This window comes from Anomaloglossus baeobatrachus, chromosome 3, assembly GCF_048569485.1.
Source record: "Anomaloglossus baeobatrachus isolate aAnoBae1 chromosome 3, aAnoBae1.hap1, whole genome shotgun sequence".
Lineage (NCBI taxonomy): Eukaryota > Metazoa > Chordata > Amphibia > Anura > Aromobatidae > Anomaloglossus > Anomaloglossus baeobatrachus.
Window position 1 is genome coordinate 24,307,534 of NC_134355.1, and position 18,267 is coordinate 24,325,800.

Genomic DNA, 18,267 nt, shown 5'->3' on the forward strand with positions numbered 1-18,267 from the left:
TAGCCTCAATATTGTAGTCACATCCAGAGCTGCAATCATAATTCTGCTATGGTCTTTACAGAAAGCATTGTGAGAGATGTAGTGTTCTCAGCAGACATTGCCTTATCGTACGAACAAAATAGGGGCACTGAATGGAAGCTTACGTCTTACCATCCTAATGCACCGCATGTTTCTCTTTGCAGAAGTCTTACCTGAACCGTTTGGAAGAGGTGCGCAGCACATTGGAACAGTCGCACTTCTTTAAGACCCATGAGGTGAGTTGTAATTCCTGTTTTTTGCTAAAACCTGACACATGACATCCCGCATTGATTGTATGTGACCACCGGATGGCGCTGTGTTTGGGTGACGCGAGACCATTCTGTATCCATAAAATGGACCGTAGACAACATGGGGGAGTAAACTTTGAGAGCGAGCTCCTTGTGTTCAATGGGGAGAGGGGAGTACACCGCCGACAACTCTGCCCTCATCAGACAATTCTACATCCTGTGGAAAAAAAGGAGCGGACATGTTGAGTTTGGTCATGCCCAATCCTTTGTTCTTCCAGGAAAATAGCTGACATTGGGGAGAATGAGATACCGCGACAGGTAAGTCCCAAACAATCTAAACCAGTCGGATTGTTTGTGACTTGCCTGTCTACATCATAAGGAGACAAAGGATCGGACATGTTGAGTTTGGTCATGCCCAATCCTTTGTATATCTGACATCGAGGATAATTAGATACCAGGACAGGTAAGTCCTAAACAGTCTAAACCAGACAGATTGCTCTCGACTTTCTTGTCCACATCCTAAGGAAACAAAAGATCGGACATGTTGAGCTTGGTCATGCCCAATCCTTTGTTCTCACAGGAAAATATCTGAAATTTGGGACAATCAGATACCAGGACAGGTAAGTTCCAAACAGACTAAACCAGTCGGATTATTTGCAAGTTGCTTGTCTACATCCTAAGCAGACAAAGGATCGGACATGTTGAGTTTGGTCATGCCCAATCCTTTGTTCTCATATGAAAATATCTGATGTTGGGGAGAATTAGATATCACGACAGGTAAGTACCAAACAGACCAAACCAGTCGGGTTGTTTGCGATTTACTTGTTAACATCCTATGGAAAAAGAGGATCGGACATGTTGAGTTTCAACATGCTCAATCCTTTGTTCTCATTGGAAAATTTCCATTGTTGGGGAGTATTAGATACCACGACAGGTAAGTCCCAAACAATCTAAACTAGTCGGGTAGTTTGCGACTTGCATGTCTACATCCTAAGGAAACAAAGGATCAGACATGTTGAGCTTGGTCATGCCCAATCACTTTGTTCTCTCGGGAAAATATCTGACATCAGTGACAATTAGATACCACGACAGGTAATTCCTAAACAGTCGGTTTGTTTGTGACTTGCCTGTCTACATCGTAAAGAGAGAAAAGATTGGACATGTTGAGTTTCATCATGCCCAATCCTTTGTATATCTGACATCGGGGATAGTTAAATACCAGGACAGGGAAGTCCTAAACAGTCTAAACCAGTCGGATTGTTTGCGACTTGCCTGTCTACATCATAAGGAGACAAAGGATCAGACATGTTGAGTTTCATCATGCCCAATCCTTTGTATATCTGACAATGGGGATACCAGGATGGGTAAGTCCTAAACATACTAAACCAGTCAGATTTCTCTCCACTTTCTTGCTGGTCACAATGTGACCACATTAACCTGCATTACGTTGCGATGCAGCGGCGGCACAGAGCAATCTCTAGCCGCACCTCCTCTGTCGCAGCCAAAATCCCCTTAGCCTGGAATCATCACAGTAGAGGGTTTGTTGCATTGTATCGGTCTAGTGAACAAAACAAAGTGACAGTGACTTTCATTCATTGACAGCAAGCAGAGATCTTGAAGAAAAAAGTATATTATAAAGTTGCAAACGGTGGCACAATTACTAAGTGTCACTGACTAGACGACCCCCAGATCAGGGTCTGCTGCCGCTTGCTGCTGGTGGAATGCGGGTTGCGTCAGCCCCCGACATAGGGTAACCTGCACGTTACGGGGTCTCACTCCACTAACTTAGGGGTGTTTCACACATAGCGAGATCGCTACCGAAATCGCTGCTACGGCACGGTTTTGGTGACGCAGCAGTGACCTCATTAGCGATCTCGCTGTGTGTGACACTAAACAGCGATCTGGCCCCTGCTGCGAGATCGCTGCTCGTTACACACAGCCCTGGTTCGTTTTCTTCAAAGGCGCTCTCCCGCTGTGACACACAGATCGCTGTGTGTGACAGCGAGAGAGCGACAAATGAAGCGAGAAGGGAGCAGGAGCCGGCGTCTGGCAGCTGCGGAAAGCTGTAACCAGGGTAAACATCGGGTAACCAAGGTGGTTACCCGATATTTACCTTAGTTACCAGCCTCCGCAGCTCTCACGCTGCCTGTGCTGCCGGCTCCGGCTCTCTGCACATGAAGCTGCTGTACACATCGGGTTAATTAACCCGATGTGTACTGTAGCTAGGAGAGCAAGGAGCCAGCGCTAAGCATTGTGCGCGGCTCCTGCTCTCTGCACATGTAGCTGCAGTACACATCGGGTTAATTAACCCGATGTGTACTGTAGCTAGGAGAGCAAGGAGCCAGCGCTAAGCAGTGTGCGCAGCTACTGCTCTCTGCACATGTAGCTGCAGCACACATCGGGTTAATTAACCCGATGTGTACTGTAGCTAGGAGAGCAAGGAGCCAGCGCTAAGCAGTGTGCGCGGCTCCTGCTCTCTGCACATGTAGCTGCAGCACACATCGGGTTAATTAACCCGATGTGTACTGTAGCTAGGAGAGCAAGGAGCCAGTGCTAAGCAGTGTGCGCGGCTCCTGCTCTCTGCACATGTAGCTGCAGGACACATCGGGTTAATTAACCCGATGTCTACTGTAGCTAGGAGAGCAAGGAGCCAGCGCTAAGCAGTGTGCGTGGCTCCTGCTCTCTGCACATGTAGCTGCAGTACACATCGGGTTAATTAACCCGATGTGTACTGTAGCTAGGAGAGCAAGGAGCCAGCGCTAAGCAGTGTGCGCGGCTCCCTGCTCTCGCGGTTATGATCGCTGCTTCGGCTGCTGTGTTTGACAGCTAAGCAGCGATCATAACAGCGACTTACAAGGTCGCTGTTACGTCACAGAAAATGGTGACGTAACAGCGACCTCGTTGTCGCTGTCGCTTAGTGTGAACCAGCCCTTAGCAACAAGAGCAAATATTGTCTGAGCCGAAGAAGATGAGGATTGTGTCCTCCACCCGATGTTTATTTATACGGAGGAGCAGATGAATATTCTCCAGTGTCCCCGACGTGTGGGACGTTTTCTCAGGCTTCTGCCAGGACACTTGTCCCCTCAGAGGACATTAGGGGGGTCATCTAAAGTCAGCTTCTCCCATGGACAGGAATTCTGAGCCCCCCGAAGACAGAATATTCCATGGAAGCCGCGGCCGGATCAGGCAACAATCGCTGGTTTCATTGACAGATTTGGCATAGAATGAACATTGCGGAGGAAATCCAATACAGAAATAAATGACAAGTTCTGTTAGGACAAGAATGCTGTGGCCCTGTAACTTACTAGAAAAGCTGGGTAATTCTCAAAATGCAGCATCCATGGGGGTTGTCATCCAGCTTTTTCATCACCTAGCTTTCCCATTACCCAGCTTTCCCGTCAATCAGCTTTTTCATCAATCAGCTTTCCCGTAACCCAGCTTTCCTGTCACCCAGCTTTCTCGTCAATCAGCTCTCCCTTTACCCAGCTTTCACATCACCCAGCTTTTCCATCAATCAGTTTTCCCATCAATAAAGCTTTCTTGTCACCCAGCTTTCCCGTCAATAAGCTTTCCTGTCACCAGGCTGTCTTGTAAAACAGCATTTTGGTCACCGAGCTTTCATGTCACCCAGCTTTCCCAGTATCCAGTTTTCCTGTCTACCAGCTTTTCCATCGTTGAACGTTGCCATCATCTAACTTTCCCATCACCCAACTTTTCCATAACCTAGCTTTCCCATCACCCGGCTTTCCCGTCAATCAGCTTTCCTGTCACCCAGCTTTCCTGTCACCCAGCTTTCTCATCAATCAGCTCTCCCTTCACCAAGCTTTCCCATCACTCAGCTTTCTCATCACTCAGCTTTCTCATCAATCAACTTTCCTGTCAATAAGCTTTCCTATCACCCAGCTTTCTCATCAATCAGCTCTCCCTTCACCCAGCTTTCCCATCACTTAGCTTTCCCATCACTCAGCTTTCTCATCAATCACCTTTCCTGTCAATAAGCTTTTCTATCACCCAGCTTTCTCATCAATCAGCTCTCCCTTCACCCAGCTTTCCCATCACTCAGCTTTCTCATCAATCACCTTTCCTGTCAATAAGCTTTTCTATCACCCAGCTTTCATATCACCCAGCTTTCCTATCACCCAGCTTTCCTATCACCCAGCTTTCTCATCAATCAGCTCTCTCTTCATCCTGCTTTCTCATGAGTCAGCATTCCTGCCACCCAGCTTTAATGTCACTGAACTTTCCCATCATCCAGCTTTTCCATTGTTTAACTTTTCTTTAGTCCAGCTTTCTCGTCACCCAACTTTCCCATCACCTAACTTTCCAATCACCCAGCTTTTTAAGCAGTAAAAAGCATAATTTTAAGGCTATTACATAAATATTCACCCCCTTCTTGGCCGTGTTTCCCAGGATCCCCATGTTCTGGAGTGATGGGAACGCTCTGCTGTTTCTTCATGTTCTCTCCTCTTCTTTTATGGACACATCTTGGCCGCCGATTGCTGGAGAAGTGCTGCGGGCAGCAGCAGATATTTACCTCCATTTATGATGTGATATCCGCTCTGTACCAGCTGTTTGCTCGTATAACATGTACCTGGAAAGGTAAATATTCCATGGAGCAGCTCACCCTGGCACCCAGCCCTCAGCTCCAGAGGCATTGGCACAGGCGCGGGGCATGACAAGGTGTACGTGGTATCTGCCCACACATACAGCCGATGTGACATTGTACGCTGTGTAGCATCACTGCTATAGTGACTGGCATCTAGACCACCAGGGCAATATTGGGTTAGGGATGGGGGGGGTTCAGAACATTCGGGGTACTTATTATTACATTGCAATACTTTGTACTTCTCACAGCTCATGTAACAAATCGAGTCTGGAGCTTTCTGAGTCTTGGGTTTGAGGGTCTAGAGAAAATTGCGAAAACTTGTGATTCTGGAGCACGGCTGACACTTGAGGTTCCAGAACATTAATGATACTTTTTGAACCATCTCTGAAATGTGAGGTTCTAGAACATTATTGATACCTGGGTTTGTAGAACACAACAGATACTTAGGGGTTCTAGAACATTACTAATGCTTGAGGTTCTGGAATCTTACTGATACCTTGTGCTCTGACACATTGCTGACACTCGGGCTTGTGGAACACTTTTATACTTGAGGTTTTGGACCATTACTTGTTCTTGAGATTCTGAAGAATTACTGATATTTGGGTTCTGGAGAATTATTGATAGGTGCAATACAGATCCAGTAATGATACTTTGGATTCTTGAACTTTATAAATGCTAGGACCTTTAGAGCATTACTGATACTTGATGTTCTAATATATTACTAATGCTTGATTCCCAGAGCATTACTGATGTTATGGAGGATTATTAATATGTGGAGTTCTGTGATCAGTGGAGATAGACTCTGGCGTCAACCCACAGACTTAGGCAGGCTAGTAAGAGATAAACTCTGCTGGTCTGCTTATTAGTCTCTTTGATTACATCCTATGGAGTAACCAATCACGTTCGCTCCCCTCCTATATATGCTGGTTGGACTATTCCATTATTGCCAGCTATAGCTTACCTATACTGTTCTGGTGAGATGTTGTGATCCAGACTTACTGGTGGTTGTTGTGCATTATTGCTGTGAGTGGTTGTGGTGTTAACACTTATTGTCTTTTTGTTGCGGCCTTCCTGCTCTTGCTTTTCTCCTTAGTCTCTTACTGTTTATTCCTGTGAGTTTGCACTGTGTCTGAGTTTTGTTTTTTCCATCTGTTTAAATCTGTTTTCCCATCATACTCCTGCCCCTTCCTTCCCTAGGAGGAGAGGGATAACCGACTAGATCTGGTCAGTAGAATAGTAAGTCACAAGACTCCGGTGTCTACACCTTCAGGGGTAATCTGGAGGTTAGGGATAGCCTAGTGTAAGGGACAGTATAGGAGCCCCCTGTTACTTGCTATTCTGTGGTGACATGGTGACAATTACTGATGCTTGTGGTTCTGGGACATGTTTTATAGATGAGGCTCTAGAGCAGTACTGATACTTGGGGTCTGTAGCATTACTAGTAATCAGTGTTCTGGATCATTGCTCATACCTTAGGTACTTAGTATTCGGGAGCTCTAGAATAGCATTGATACTTAGGGTTCTGGAGCATTACTAAAACATGGAGTTCTAGAATATCACTGACACTCGGGGTACTGAAGCATTACTGAAGTGTGCATTCTAGGATATCACTGATACTTGGGGTTCTGGAGCAATACTGAAGTGGGGGAGCTGTAGAATATGACTGATGCTCGGGGATCTTGGAGCATTACTGAAACGTGGAGTTCTAGAATATCACTGTTAGGCGGGGCTCTGGAGCATTACTGAAACGTGGAGTTCTAGAATATCACTATTAGGCGGGGCTCAGTAGCATTTCTGAAGTGGGGAGTTTTAGAATATCACTGATACTCTGTGTTCTGGAGCAATACTGAAGTGGGGAGTTCTAGAATATCACTGATACTCGGGGTTGTGGAGCATTACTGAAGCATGGAGGTCTAGAATATCACTGATACCCGGGGTACTGGAACATTACTGAAGTGGGGAGTTCTAGATTATCACTGATACTCGGGGTTCTGGAGCAATACTGAAGCATGGAGGTCTAGAATATCACTGATACCCGGGGTACTGGAACATTACTGAAGTGGGGAGTTCTATATTATCACTGATACTCGGGGTTCTGGAGCAATACTGAAGTGTGGAGGTCTAGAATATCACTGCTACTCCGGATTCTGGAGCAATACTGAAGCGTGGAGTTTTAGAATATCATTGATACTCGGGGTTCTGGAGCAATACTGAAGCATGGAGGTCTAGAATATCACTGATACCCGGGGCACTGGAACATTACTGAAGTGGGGAGTTCTAGATTATCACTGATACTCGGGGTTCTGGAGCAATACTGAAGCGTGGAGGTCTAGAATATCACTGCTACTCGGGATTCTGGAGCAATACCGAAGCGTGGAGTTTTAGAATATCACTGATACTCGGGGTTCTGAAGCAATACTGAAGCGTGGAGGTCTAGAATATCACGGATACTCTGGGTTCTGGAGCAATACTGAAGCATGGAGTTCTAGAATATCACTGATACCCGGGGTACTGGAACATTACCGAAGCGTGGAGTTTTAGAATATCACTGATACTCGTGGTTCTGGAGCAATACTGAAGCGTGGAGGTCTAGAATATCACGGATACTGGGTGTTCTGGAGCTTTACTGGGGTTTTTTTTTAGGGGGGGTTAGAGTTCTAGAACAAAACTGATACTTGTAGCTCTGGAACATTGCTCACATAGAGAATAATTTACATTCAGGCACATAACACCTGGATGGCATTTAGGATTTCTGGGCATCTCTGACACCTGGAATTCCAGAACATTACTGACGCTGAGCATTACTAGCACTCAGTCTTTCATATTCTATAGCTTGGAGTTTTTGGAAAAACACTAACCAGGGTTCTCAAAGCATTCCGAACATTTAGGGTTTAGCATTTCCCGGTCACAGAGTTATAGATTTACTGACATTTGAAATCCTCAAGAACGGCAAAAATATCTGGGAAAATCCCTCAGAGGGGATTAAAAAAACAAAAAAAAAAATATTTCTTTTTGGTGTAAACAAAAAAAAGACGCAAAACACTGAAAAATCGACCAAAAACAGACACAAATGCAATAATAATTTGGGCCCTGGTGCATTTGTTTGGTCGGGTTTGGAATGTTCAGTGCAAATGTGCGGAACTTTTTATTTTAAATTTTTGAAAATGTAACCCATGAAATGCTGTTAGAAATGAAATGGGGTCCTGTGTGTTACTATGGGTCCGGGTTATTGTGCATCCAGAAGTCTCGCGTTCTCGGGTTTGCTCATTCAGCTGGCGTAGTGTTTCGGTTTTCGGAGCTCCTAGTGCCGAGCTCAGGCTTCTAAATATGGCGCTTTGTGACACACAATATATCTTAATCTTTTCTTTATGACTCATCTACTGTACAACAAACGTCTTATTATCTTCTTAGAAGTGTTAATAGTTTTATGGCGACTGCACACGAGAGTGAATGCGGCGCCAAGTACATTGGCTTAGGGGATAGAAGAATTGGGAACTGAAGCGTGCAAGTGAGGCGAGCAAAAATGCTTAATTGCTTACGTCCTATCTACATAAAAGATTTAGTAACTTCTTTACTCGACCCACAGACGTAGGCAGGCCAGCAAGCGTTAAACTATGCTGGGCTGCTTGTTAGTCTCTTTGACCACCTGCTATGGGGGAGCCAGTTTCGTTCGCTCCCCTCCTATATATGCTGGCTGGACTATCCCATTAATGCCAGCTATAGCTTACCTATACTGGTCTGGTGAGGTGTTGTAATCCAGATTTGCTGGTGGTTGTTGTACATTATTGCTGTGAACAGTTGTGGTGTTAACTCTTATTGTCTTTTTATTACTGCCTTCCTGCTCTTACTTCTCTTTGTGGGTTTGCAGTGTGTCAGAGGTTTGATTTTCCCCTGTCTGTCTTAATCTGTGTTTCGATCACACTCCTGGCCCTTCCTTCCCTAGGAGGGGAGGGGTAACATATTAGATCTGCTTAGTCACGTTTGCACCCACTCTTATATATGCTGGCTGGTCTATTCCATTAATGCCAGCTGTAGCTTTTCTATACTAGTCTGGTGAGATGTTGTGATCCAGACTTACTGGTGGTTATTGCTCATTATTGCTGTAAGCTATTGTGGTGTTAATCCTTGTTGTCTTTTTGTTGCTGCCTTCATGCTCTTGCTTTTCTCCTTAGTCACTTACTGTTTATTCATGTGGATTTGCAGTGTGGTTTACCACTGTCTGTCTTAATCTGTGTTTCGATCACAATCCTGCCCCTTCCTTCCCTTAGAAGGGGAGGGATCAGATTAGATCTTGTCAGGAGAATAGTAAAACACAGGACTCCAGTGTCTACACCTTCAGGGGTAATCTGGAGGTTAGGGATAGCCTATTGAGAGGGACAGTATAGGGGCACCTTGTCCCTCGCTATCCTGCAGTCACATAGTGACAATTACTGATATTTGTGGTTCTGGGACACGTTTTATAGATGATTTTTTTTTCTGTCTTTATCCTCCATTCACATCCAGAGCTGCTCTCATAAATTTGATAATCAGGCATCAATGATAATTAATCAGAAGGGTCTGATCTCCCCCACAATTAAAATGGCTGTGAATTTTGCCTGGTTTTCTGAGCATTGTGAAAGCTTCTGTGGGATAGAATGACATTTTGAATTTTGATGCAGGATTTCATTTATTTCTTTTTGGTATTATTTAAGCTTTTTTTTTTAGAATTCACATCCAGAGCTGCATTCATAATTCTGCTTTTTTTTTGTTTTGTGTATGCTCTAGGGTCATGTCACTTAAACTCCACGTGAAGTCCTCAGTTTCTAAAAATAATCCCAGAAAATGTGGGCACAACCCAGTCCAAAAAGAAGCATAAGGCAGATACAATCATAGCCGAAAGTGATGGCACCCTTGAAATTGTTCCAAAATAATGAAGTATTCTCCCAGAAAATTATTGTAATTACAGATATTTTGTTATACACATGGTTATTTCCTTTGTGACATAAGTTCATAAAAAACTAGAAAAATGTGCCGGACAATACTATTGTCCCCCTCCTCTTAAAGGGAACCTGTCAGCAGAAATTTCGACTAAAACCTAACAGATTCCCCCTCTGCAGCTCCTGGGCTGCATTCTAGAAAGGTCCCTGTTATTATAGTGCCCCCTTTCTGACCCAAAAAAAGAGTTTATATCGAGGTACCTTTTTGGCTTCTGAATCTCTAAATGTGTCACGGGGGCGGGCTGCCTGATGGCCGTTATTCTGCCCCCTGTTCCTGTATGCCGCCCCCATCGCCGATTTCTATACTTCTGGACGCCGCCCACTGCTCCAGCCATCCCCGCGCATGCCCAGTGCTCATCTCTCGTGGATGAGCACTGTGCCCAGTGTCACCGGTGGTGACGTGCGCGCAGGGTTTAGATTATGGGCGGTGCTGTGATGTTAGTTACCAAGCAACCGCCCATAATCGCGGGACCGCACATTCCCCCTCGGCCTGCTTCTTTCTGCGCAAGCGCGCTGCAGCTGAACTCCTCCTGATCGGTGTAGTCACTGCTCCGCGCTCCTCCCATCTATTTCATGCCTCAGGGCAAGATGGGAAGGAGGTGATGTGAGTTCAGCTGCAGCGCGCTTGCGCAGAAAGCAGGCCGAGGGGGAATGCGCGGTCCCGCGATTATGGGCGGTTGCTTGGTAATTAACATCACAGCACCGCCCATAATCTAAACCCTGCGTGCACGTCACCAGCGGTGACGCTGGGCACAGTGCTCATCCACGAGAGATGAGCACTGGGCATGCGCGGGGATGGCTGGAGCAGTGGGCGGCGTCCAGAAGTATAGAAATCGGCGATGGGGGCGGCATACAGGAACAGGGGGCAGAATAACGGCCATCAGGCAGCCCGCCCCCGTGACACATTTAGAGATTCAGAAGCCAAAAAGGTACCTCGATATAAACTCTTATTTTGGGTCAGAAAGGGGGCACTATAATAACAGTGACCTTTCTAGAATGCAGCCCAGGAGCTGCAGAGGGGGAATCTGTTAGGTTTAAGGCGAAATTTCTGCTGACAGGTTCCCTTTAATATTTGGTTGCACCCCTATATGCAATCAGTCGCTTCCTATGTACGTCCACAGCTTCTCCTCCTCTCACCCGGAATCTTGGACTCTTCTTATAAACGTCTCCAGGTCTCTCGTATCTGAAGGAGTTTTACCAATAGAGCATGCCTACAATATCCTGCATCACATGATACTTTTCAGTACTACTGATTGGCTGAAAGGGATCATGTGATACACCATGTGAGCACATGTAAATAGGAAGTGCTGCCTGATGCCTTTGGGGGTCTGTCTAGATTGTGTGTTTGTACCCACAAATGTAACTTTATTATATCACACTGATGTCCTTCTTTTAACTGGTCCATCAAAGTATCAAAGTGTCTTTAGTTTTTGGGTGGAAGACCCCTTTAAATGTGGAGATCCTATTTAAAGGGGTTAGAAAAACATGGCTACCTTTTCCCAGTAACACGTGTCGAAAGGTTCTGTCTTATTATGCAGCACCACTGCAATAACTTTGTCTGAACTGCAGTACCAGACGTAACCTATACGTAGGTGGGGGCGCTGTTTTTGGAAGTTTCTTTCAGCTTGTAAATACCCCTTTTACAGTTTTTTTGTGTGTTCCTCCTTCAGGTCATTGGAAGCTCCTTACTTTTCATCCACGACAAGAAGGAACAAGCCAAAGTCTGGATGATCGACTTCGGAAAAACCACACAGTTACCGGAAGGCGAAGAGCTGAACCACAGGATAGCCTGGGTGGAGGGCAACCGCGAGGATGGCTACCTGTACGGACTGGATAACCTGATAGACATCCTCAAAGAGATGGCAGAGGAGAAAGATGTTAACTAACGGGGTGGGGGAGGGGTCATCCTTCTCCCGACTGACGCTCCATGAATGCACTACAGGACGCTTATAGGGATCACCTACCTACGGATACTGGAAACCCTGCAGTGACCCTTTTACTTACTTAATAGGGTGGACAAAAACCTATTTTTACATAAATGCCGTGATCGAAGAATTTTTTTTTTGTAAATATTCGCCAGAACAAAGAGACTTTTTTTTTATCCGGAATATTCTATAGACTTGTAGGCGGCTTTTTCTATATCCCCAGTCTCATCGCCTTTTTATCCTAATATCCTATTAACTCGTACACCTGCCAGTGATACACAATGGAGGCTGCCTGATAACTAAGATATAGGGGCAGGTTCAAAACTCTATTCATAGCTCCTTCTTAAAGGGGACCTGTCACCAGATCAAAAGGGGCCAATTTTTTCCTTCTATTTTATTCCCACTGTTCCTCTGAGTAATATGCTCTTGTTTTTTTTCTAAATCCGTCATACGGTTGATGAAACATGAGCCTTTTTATTCACTGCAAATGTTTTGGTCTCTGGAAAGGGGCGTGGCTCACAGGACTCTCTGGGGGCGTGTCTCTAGTCTGCTCTGTTAGCCACGCCCTCTTCATAAAGACAACAAAAATGGTGCTGAATAAACGACCCATATTAACCGTATGTCGGATTAAGAAAAAAACAAAAAACTGAATACTTAGGGGAGCAGGGAGAATAAAATAAGAACACAAACTGGACACTTTTGACAGGGTGGCTTTAAAGAATAGTGGTATGGTTAAGAAAATGGTGTGGTTCAGAAAATGGTGTCTAGAAAATGGTGTGGTCCGGAAAAATAATGTCCAGAAAATGGTGTGGTCCAGAAAATGGTGTGGTCCAGAATGGTGTGGTACAGAAAATGATGTCCAAAAATGGTGTGGTCCAGAAAATGGTGTCCAGAAAATGATGTGGTCCAGGAAAATAATGTCCAGAAAATGGTGTGGTCCAGAAAATGGCTTCCTCAGTTGTATGTTGGTTTACAGTAATATTTTCATGCCGGAGTGTAATGAGGAGTTAGTCACGGGCCTGGCCCTTTTTCATGCTGTGCTAGGTTATGCCAATGTTGCCTGCTCTTTCAATTTGAAACCTCATCATTAGATTGTAAGCTCTTCAGTTCAATCACCTCCATATAAAGCTGCATAGATATAACCCTAAAGATTCACAGCAAAACTCATATAGCAGTCGCTGTCAAATGTATAAACTTTCCCACATGTTCAGTTCCGTATTTTGGCTCATAGGGGGCAGTATTGATATATTGATTTTTGGTTTACAGACGGCAATATACCCAAAGCCGTTGTCACATCCCCTGCCCAGTCCATAGTGCAGGGGGCGACAATGAGCACCAATTTATACATTATGGGCCTAATTAATTAAAGCTGTTACCCAAAGCAACCAATCAGAGAGCAGCTAAATTTTTTCCTAATTTTTCCAGAGTACTTTAACCCCTTCATGCCATGGCTATTTTTTTTTTGTATAACTTTATCATTTCTCCCACTGACATGGTTGTAGAAGGGAAAAAAAAAAAAAAAAAAAAAAATATATATATATATATATTTTTTTTTTTTCTTTCTTTTTTTTTAGGGGAATGAGCCAAGCTTTTATATTTTTCTAATTTTTAAAACCTTTTTTTATATTAACTTTTTCTTTGTTTTTTAGTCCCCCCATGGGGATTTGAACCTGCGATTGTTTTATTTCTTTTACTTATTTTTATAGCTCTATTAATTCCACAGACGTGATCATCACTGTCCCCATTGGGGCTCACAATCTCATATGAAGCCCAAACACAGGGAGTAAAAAGATGAGAATGAGCGGAGACTAGGGTCGATACCCATCTGCCATTGGAAGTCATTGAAATGACGCTGTCGGAGATTAACAGGGACAACCAAATCGTTACCCACAGTAATTGGGGCTCAGCTGCCTCTTCATACACCTGCACCCGACATATAACTATTACGCTGAGTTCTGATTTGTTGTTATGGGCTGCAAAGACAGTTTTCTGTTAGACCCAGTGGTTGTCAATTACATATACCCAGTAATAATTGTGGTATTGACTGCCCCCTGGTGGCAGCATAGGAGAAGGCAGTTTCCAGTGTTTATCTGTTAATATGCTTGTATTTTCCTGAACTATGTGTTTTCAGGATATCCTCTGTAGGGAATGCAGACGCTGGATGATCCCACCGCTACTCATTAGCAGATATCCGGATCACCTTTGTGACTCTACATCCAGCGCACTGACTCTGTTTATTCCACGAAGGCAAATTGTTTTCTCCAAAAACAATGCAAGAAAAAAAATGAAAACAAGTATCCTGTCAATTTCCAAGAGCTGAACAAAGCACGTTGTTCCTCAATGTGAGCAGTGGGCATAAGGGTCAGGTGTATGTAATAAGGACGATGGGGGTCATATATTTAACAAAACAAAATATTAAAAATCATGAAAAAACAAACAAACCTCAATTTGAAAATATCTAATGATAAAACATAGCATCTACCCCTTATTGAACCCCTGCACCCCCTAATATGGCAGTCACGGTATTAAATTAGTCATTAATTATATGGCCACACAATTAATTATATGGCCCTCGTAGTGTCCTCCCCACTTCACAATTCGTTATATAGCACACATAGCATCCCCCCACCTTACAATTCATTATATAGACTTTAGTGTTCTCCCCACAATGCAATATATGGCCCTCAAAAACATCCTCCCGTCTCACAATTCATTTTGTGGCACTCATAGCGTCCTCTCCAAACCACAATTCATTATATTGCCTTTAAAGCATCCTTACCACAATTCATTATATGGCCCTGATTGTGTCCTCCCCTTCCCACAATACATTATAAGGCCCTAATTTAATTAGTCATTAAATTAGGTATTAGTTGTCATCTTCCATGGTAATTTTTAATGTGTAATGTTAACTTTCTAGTCTAGAACAGTACACGTTGTACCGGTAGTTGTGAACAAATGTTCTGATCCTTGATGGCAATTTTTTCTTCCTTAATTTGTAATATTCTAGTCTAGAACAGTACACATTGTACTGGAGGATGTGACCATTGCTTGTAATCCTCCATTGACTTTTTTTTAATCATTAATCCGCAATATTTTAGTCTGGCACAGTACATATTGTACTGGAGGATGTAAACATTGCTTGTAATCCTCCATGGTAATCTTTTAATCATTAATTTGTAATATTCTAGTCTAGCACAGTACATATTGTACTGGAGGATGTGAACATCGCTTTTAATCCTCCATGGTAATTTTTGCATCTTTAATGTCTAATGTTTTAGTCTACATTATACGAGAGTATGCAGATATTGGTTGTAGTCCTCCATGGTCATTTTTAATCATTAATGTGCAATATTCTAGTCTAGTATAGTACATATTGTACTGGAGGATTTAAACATTGCTTCTAATCAATCCTCCATGGTAATTTATTTTTTTTTTTTTTAAATCTAACAACTCCATGGTGATTTTTTAATCATTATTTTGTAATATTCTAGTCCAGCACAGTACATATTGTACTGGAGGATGTGACCATTGCTTCTAATCCTCCATAGTAATTTTTGCACCTTTAATGAGTAATGTTTTACTCTCAACAGTACACATTATACTGAAGTATGCAAACACTGCTTGTAATCCTCCATGGTAATGTTTTAACAATTAATTTGAAATATTCTAGTCTCGTACAGTACATATTGTACTGGAGGATGTGAACATTCCTTGTAATCCTTGATGGTAATTTTTGCATCTATAATGAGTAATGTTTTAGTCTACAACAGTACACATTATACTGAAGTATACAAACATTGGTTGGAATCCTCCATGGTATTTTTTTTTTAATAATTAATTGGTAATATTCTAGTCTAGAACAGTACATATTGTACTGGAGGATGGCATGTGTCCAAAGATAATATTTAATATTGCAGTGCACATGGTTTAATTAATTTCACAAATCATTAGGTTAATATTCTCTGCCAGCCATAAATGATACAATACACCATATTGTACACCTAGTATTCAAGATACAGAACACCTGCTGGCCAGAATAGGGAACTGCACCGGGCCATTAGCAGAGCGTAGGCCTCGGAGTAGAGTAATGGGGGCATTGTCACCCCCAACTGGCGATGACATCTGTAATGTACTCTCAATAGTGGAGCATTTCATTAGTGAGGTTGGAGCCACGATTGTGCCTCATTTATGGGTGACTGTTCAATAATAAGGATATTATTATTATATATTATTTCTATTATGACTTTTTAGAAATTTGCAGTAAGGCTTATAAAATGCAATGAGGGCCAAAAACTTGAATACGGCCCCCATTTTATATAAAAGGTAACATTATTAGCCCCCTTAAATATTGTCATATCACAGAGCAGGTGGCGGCCATTTTATTTTTGTTGTTTACCATACCGGCCAATCAGATTAAGCTTGCATACATTCCTGGCATATGATTGGCAGCTAAGGGTGAAAGCATAGTGGACCACATTGACAACAACCAATCAGATCACAGGTTACATCACAAGGAAAATAAGAGCCTCAAGCTGATTGGTTGCTAGGGGCAACACTTATGTCCTCACTAATTTCTATACATTAGGAACCTTTTTTTTAATAAATACATTCCCATGCGTCTTCTTTCCACCCATCAGTCTTTTCTGTCATTACTTGTTAAAAAATATATCCCTTCAGTCATTTCCTCATAGGTTTCTGAGGAAGATGAATGACAACCAAAATGGCCGCCATGACAACCTTCACAAGCCTGTGTAGTTATGGCCTGACTAGACAGATTTCTGAATGTGATGATTCTGCGGCCATATTGGTTGTCCAAAATCAGAAAAGACAGAACGGAGTATTTTTTTTTTTTTTTTTTTACAGGGGTGGGGGCGGCTCTTTATTTTGTATATTTCCCCCCGTTTGCTGGCATGTTTACATTGTTACATGTAGATTATATATTTATATCATCCGTATATTATAAAGTGCCTTAATAACTTGCTTTTTTTTCTGTCATGTTTTTAATTTATATTTATTTTTATTTTATTTTTTTGTATTGCACGGGACACTAACAGCATGGCGGCGGCGGCGCGTGTTATTCCGGCTTGGTTAGTCTTATATCGCGGCATGTCTCTCTGTACATACGGTTTGTGGGGGTTGTTTTCTCATGGCGGCGAGGTGGGTGGGGGGATTATCTGGAACGTGTTTATTTGCTGTGAATAGTACCTGGTACATACTTTAGTGTGGACGCGGAGGAGGACGCGCCCGCGCCTCTAGCCCCGTTTATCCAATAAAGGCATGTACATGAGACTTCTTTGGTCTTTGTGAATTTTTCAGAGTGATCGGTGCAGCCATCATTACCATAGAGATGGCTTTATGCAGGGGGTAGCGGTCATATCTAGGGTCTGAAGAAGGCATAAGACAACATCAATACCATAAATCATACATGATATACCGGGGCCAAAGAGCTTCACTACTTCTCACCATAGCTGACTGGTTGGCTACGGTGGCTTCCCCTCATTTTGACTCACACTTTTCTTCCCCTGCTGCAAATACACATTGTCTCCTAGATGGACACCCATCTTACCTGGACAACCGGCGCAGTCCCTGAGGCTTCAGAATAAGTTGGGTTCCACTGACTGTGACAAAAAAGTCTAATAAGGGTGAAAAGGGCTTTCCCCCTTCTAACCGCTTAGATGCTGTTTGCTGCTCACCACGGCATCTAAAGGGGTTAAACTGCTGTGTTCAGAACTACCTCCAATATCACCGGGTGTCGATGATTGATCTTTTCTTTCAAATGAGCCCACTCAATACCAATCCTCCTGATTACTGCTGTATAGTGATGATCGGGCACTACCATGCTCGGGTGCTCAGTACTAGTAACTAGTGATGACCGGGCACTACCATGCTCGGGGGCTCAGTACTGGTAACTAGTGATGAGCGGGCACTACCATGCTCGGGTGCTCGGTACTGGTAACTAGTGATGAGCGGGCACTACCATGCTCGGGGGCTCAGTACTGGTAATTAGTGATGAGCGGGCACTACCATGCTCGGGGGTTCAGTACTCGTAACTAGTGATGAGCGGGCACTACCATGCTCAGGTGCTCTGTACTCGTAACTAGTGATGAGCAGGCACTACCATGCTCGAGTGCTCGGTACTCGTAACTAGTGATGAGTGGACACTACCATGCTCGGGTGCTCAGTACTGGTAACTAGTGATGAGCGGGCACTACCATGCTCGGGGGTTCAGTACTCGTAACTAGTGATGAGCGGGCACTACCATGCTCAGGTGCTCTGTACTCGTAACTAGTGATGAGCAGGCACTACCATGCTCGGGTGCTCAGTACTGGTAACTAGTGATGAGCGGTCACTACCATGCTCGGGTGCTCAGTACTGGTAACTAGTGATGAGCGGGCACTACCATGCTCGGGTGCTCAGTACTGGTAACTAGTGATGAGTGGGCACTACCATGCTCGGGAGCTCTGTACTCGTAACTAGTGATGAGCGGGCACTAC

General features: G+C 43.7%; 1 protein-coding gene across 1 annotated transcript in view; it reads left to right on the plus strand.

Annotated features, from left to right (window-relative positions):
• Nucleotides 1-17,062, plus strand: part of ITPKB (inositol-trisphosphate 3-kinase B) — a 136,933-nt gene extending 119,871 nt beyond the window's left edge. Inside the window, exons 7-8 of the mRNA XM_075339061.1 lie at nucleotides 183-254; nucleotides 11,519-17,062. Of these exons, the coding sequence (XP_075195176.1) occupies nucleotides 183-254; nucleotides 11,519-11,734 (288 nt within the window). The 3' untranslated portion in view covers nucleotides 11,735-17,062. The remainder of the gene's footprint in view (nucleotides 1-182; nucleotides 255-11,518) is intronic.
• The last annotated feature ends 1,205 nt before the right edge of the window (nucleotides 17,063-18,267 follow it).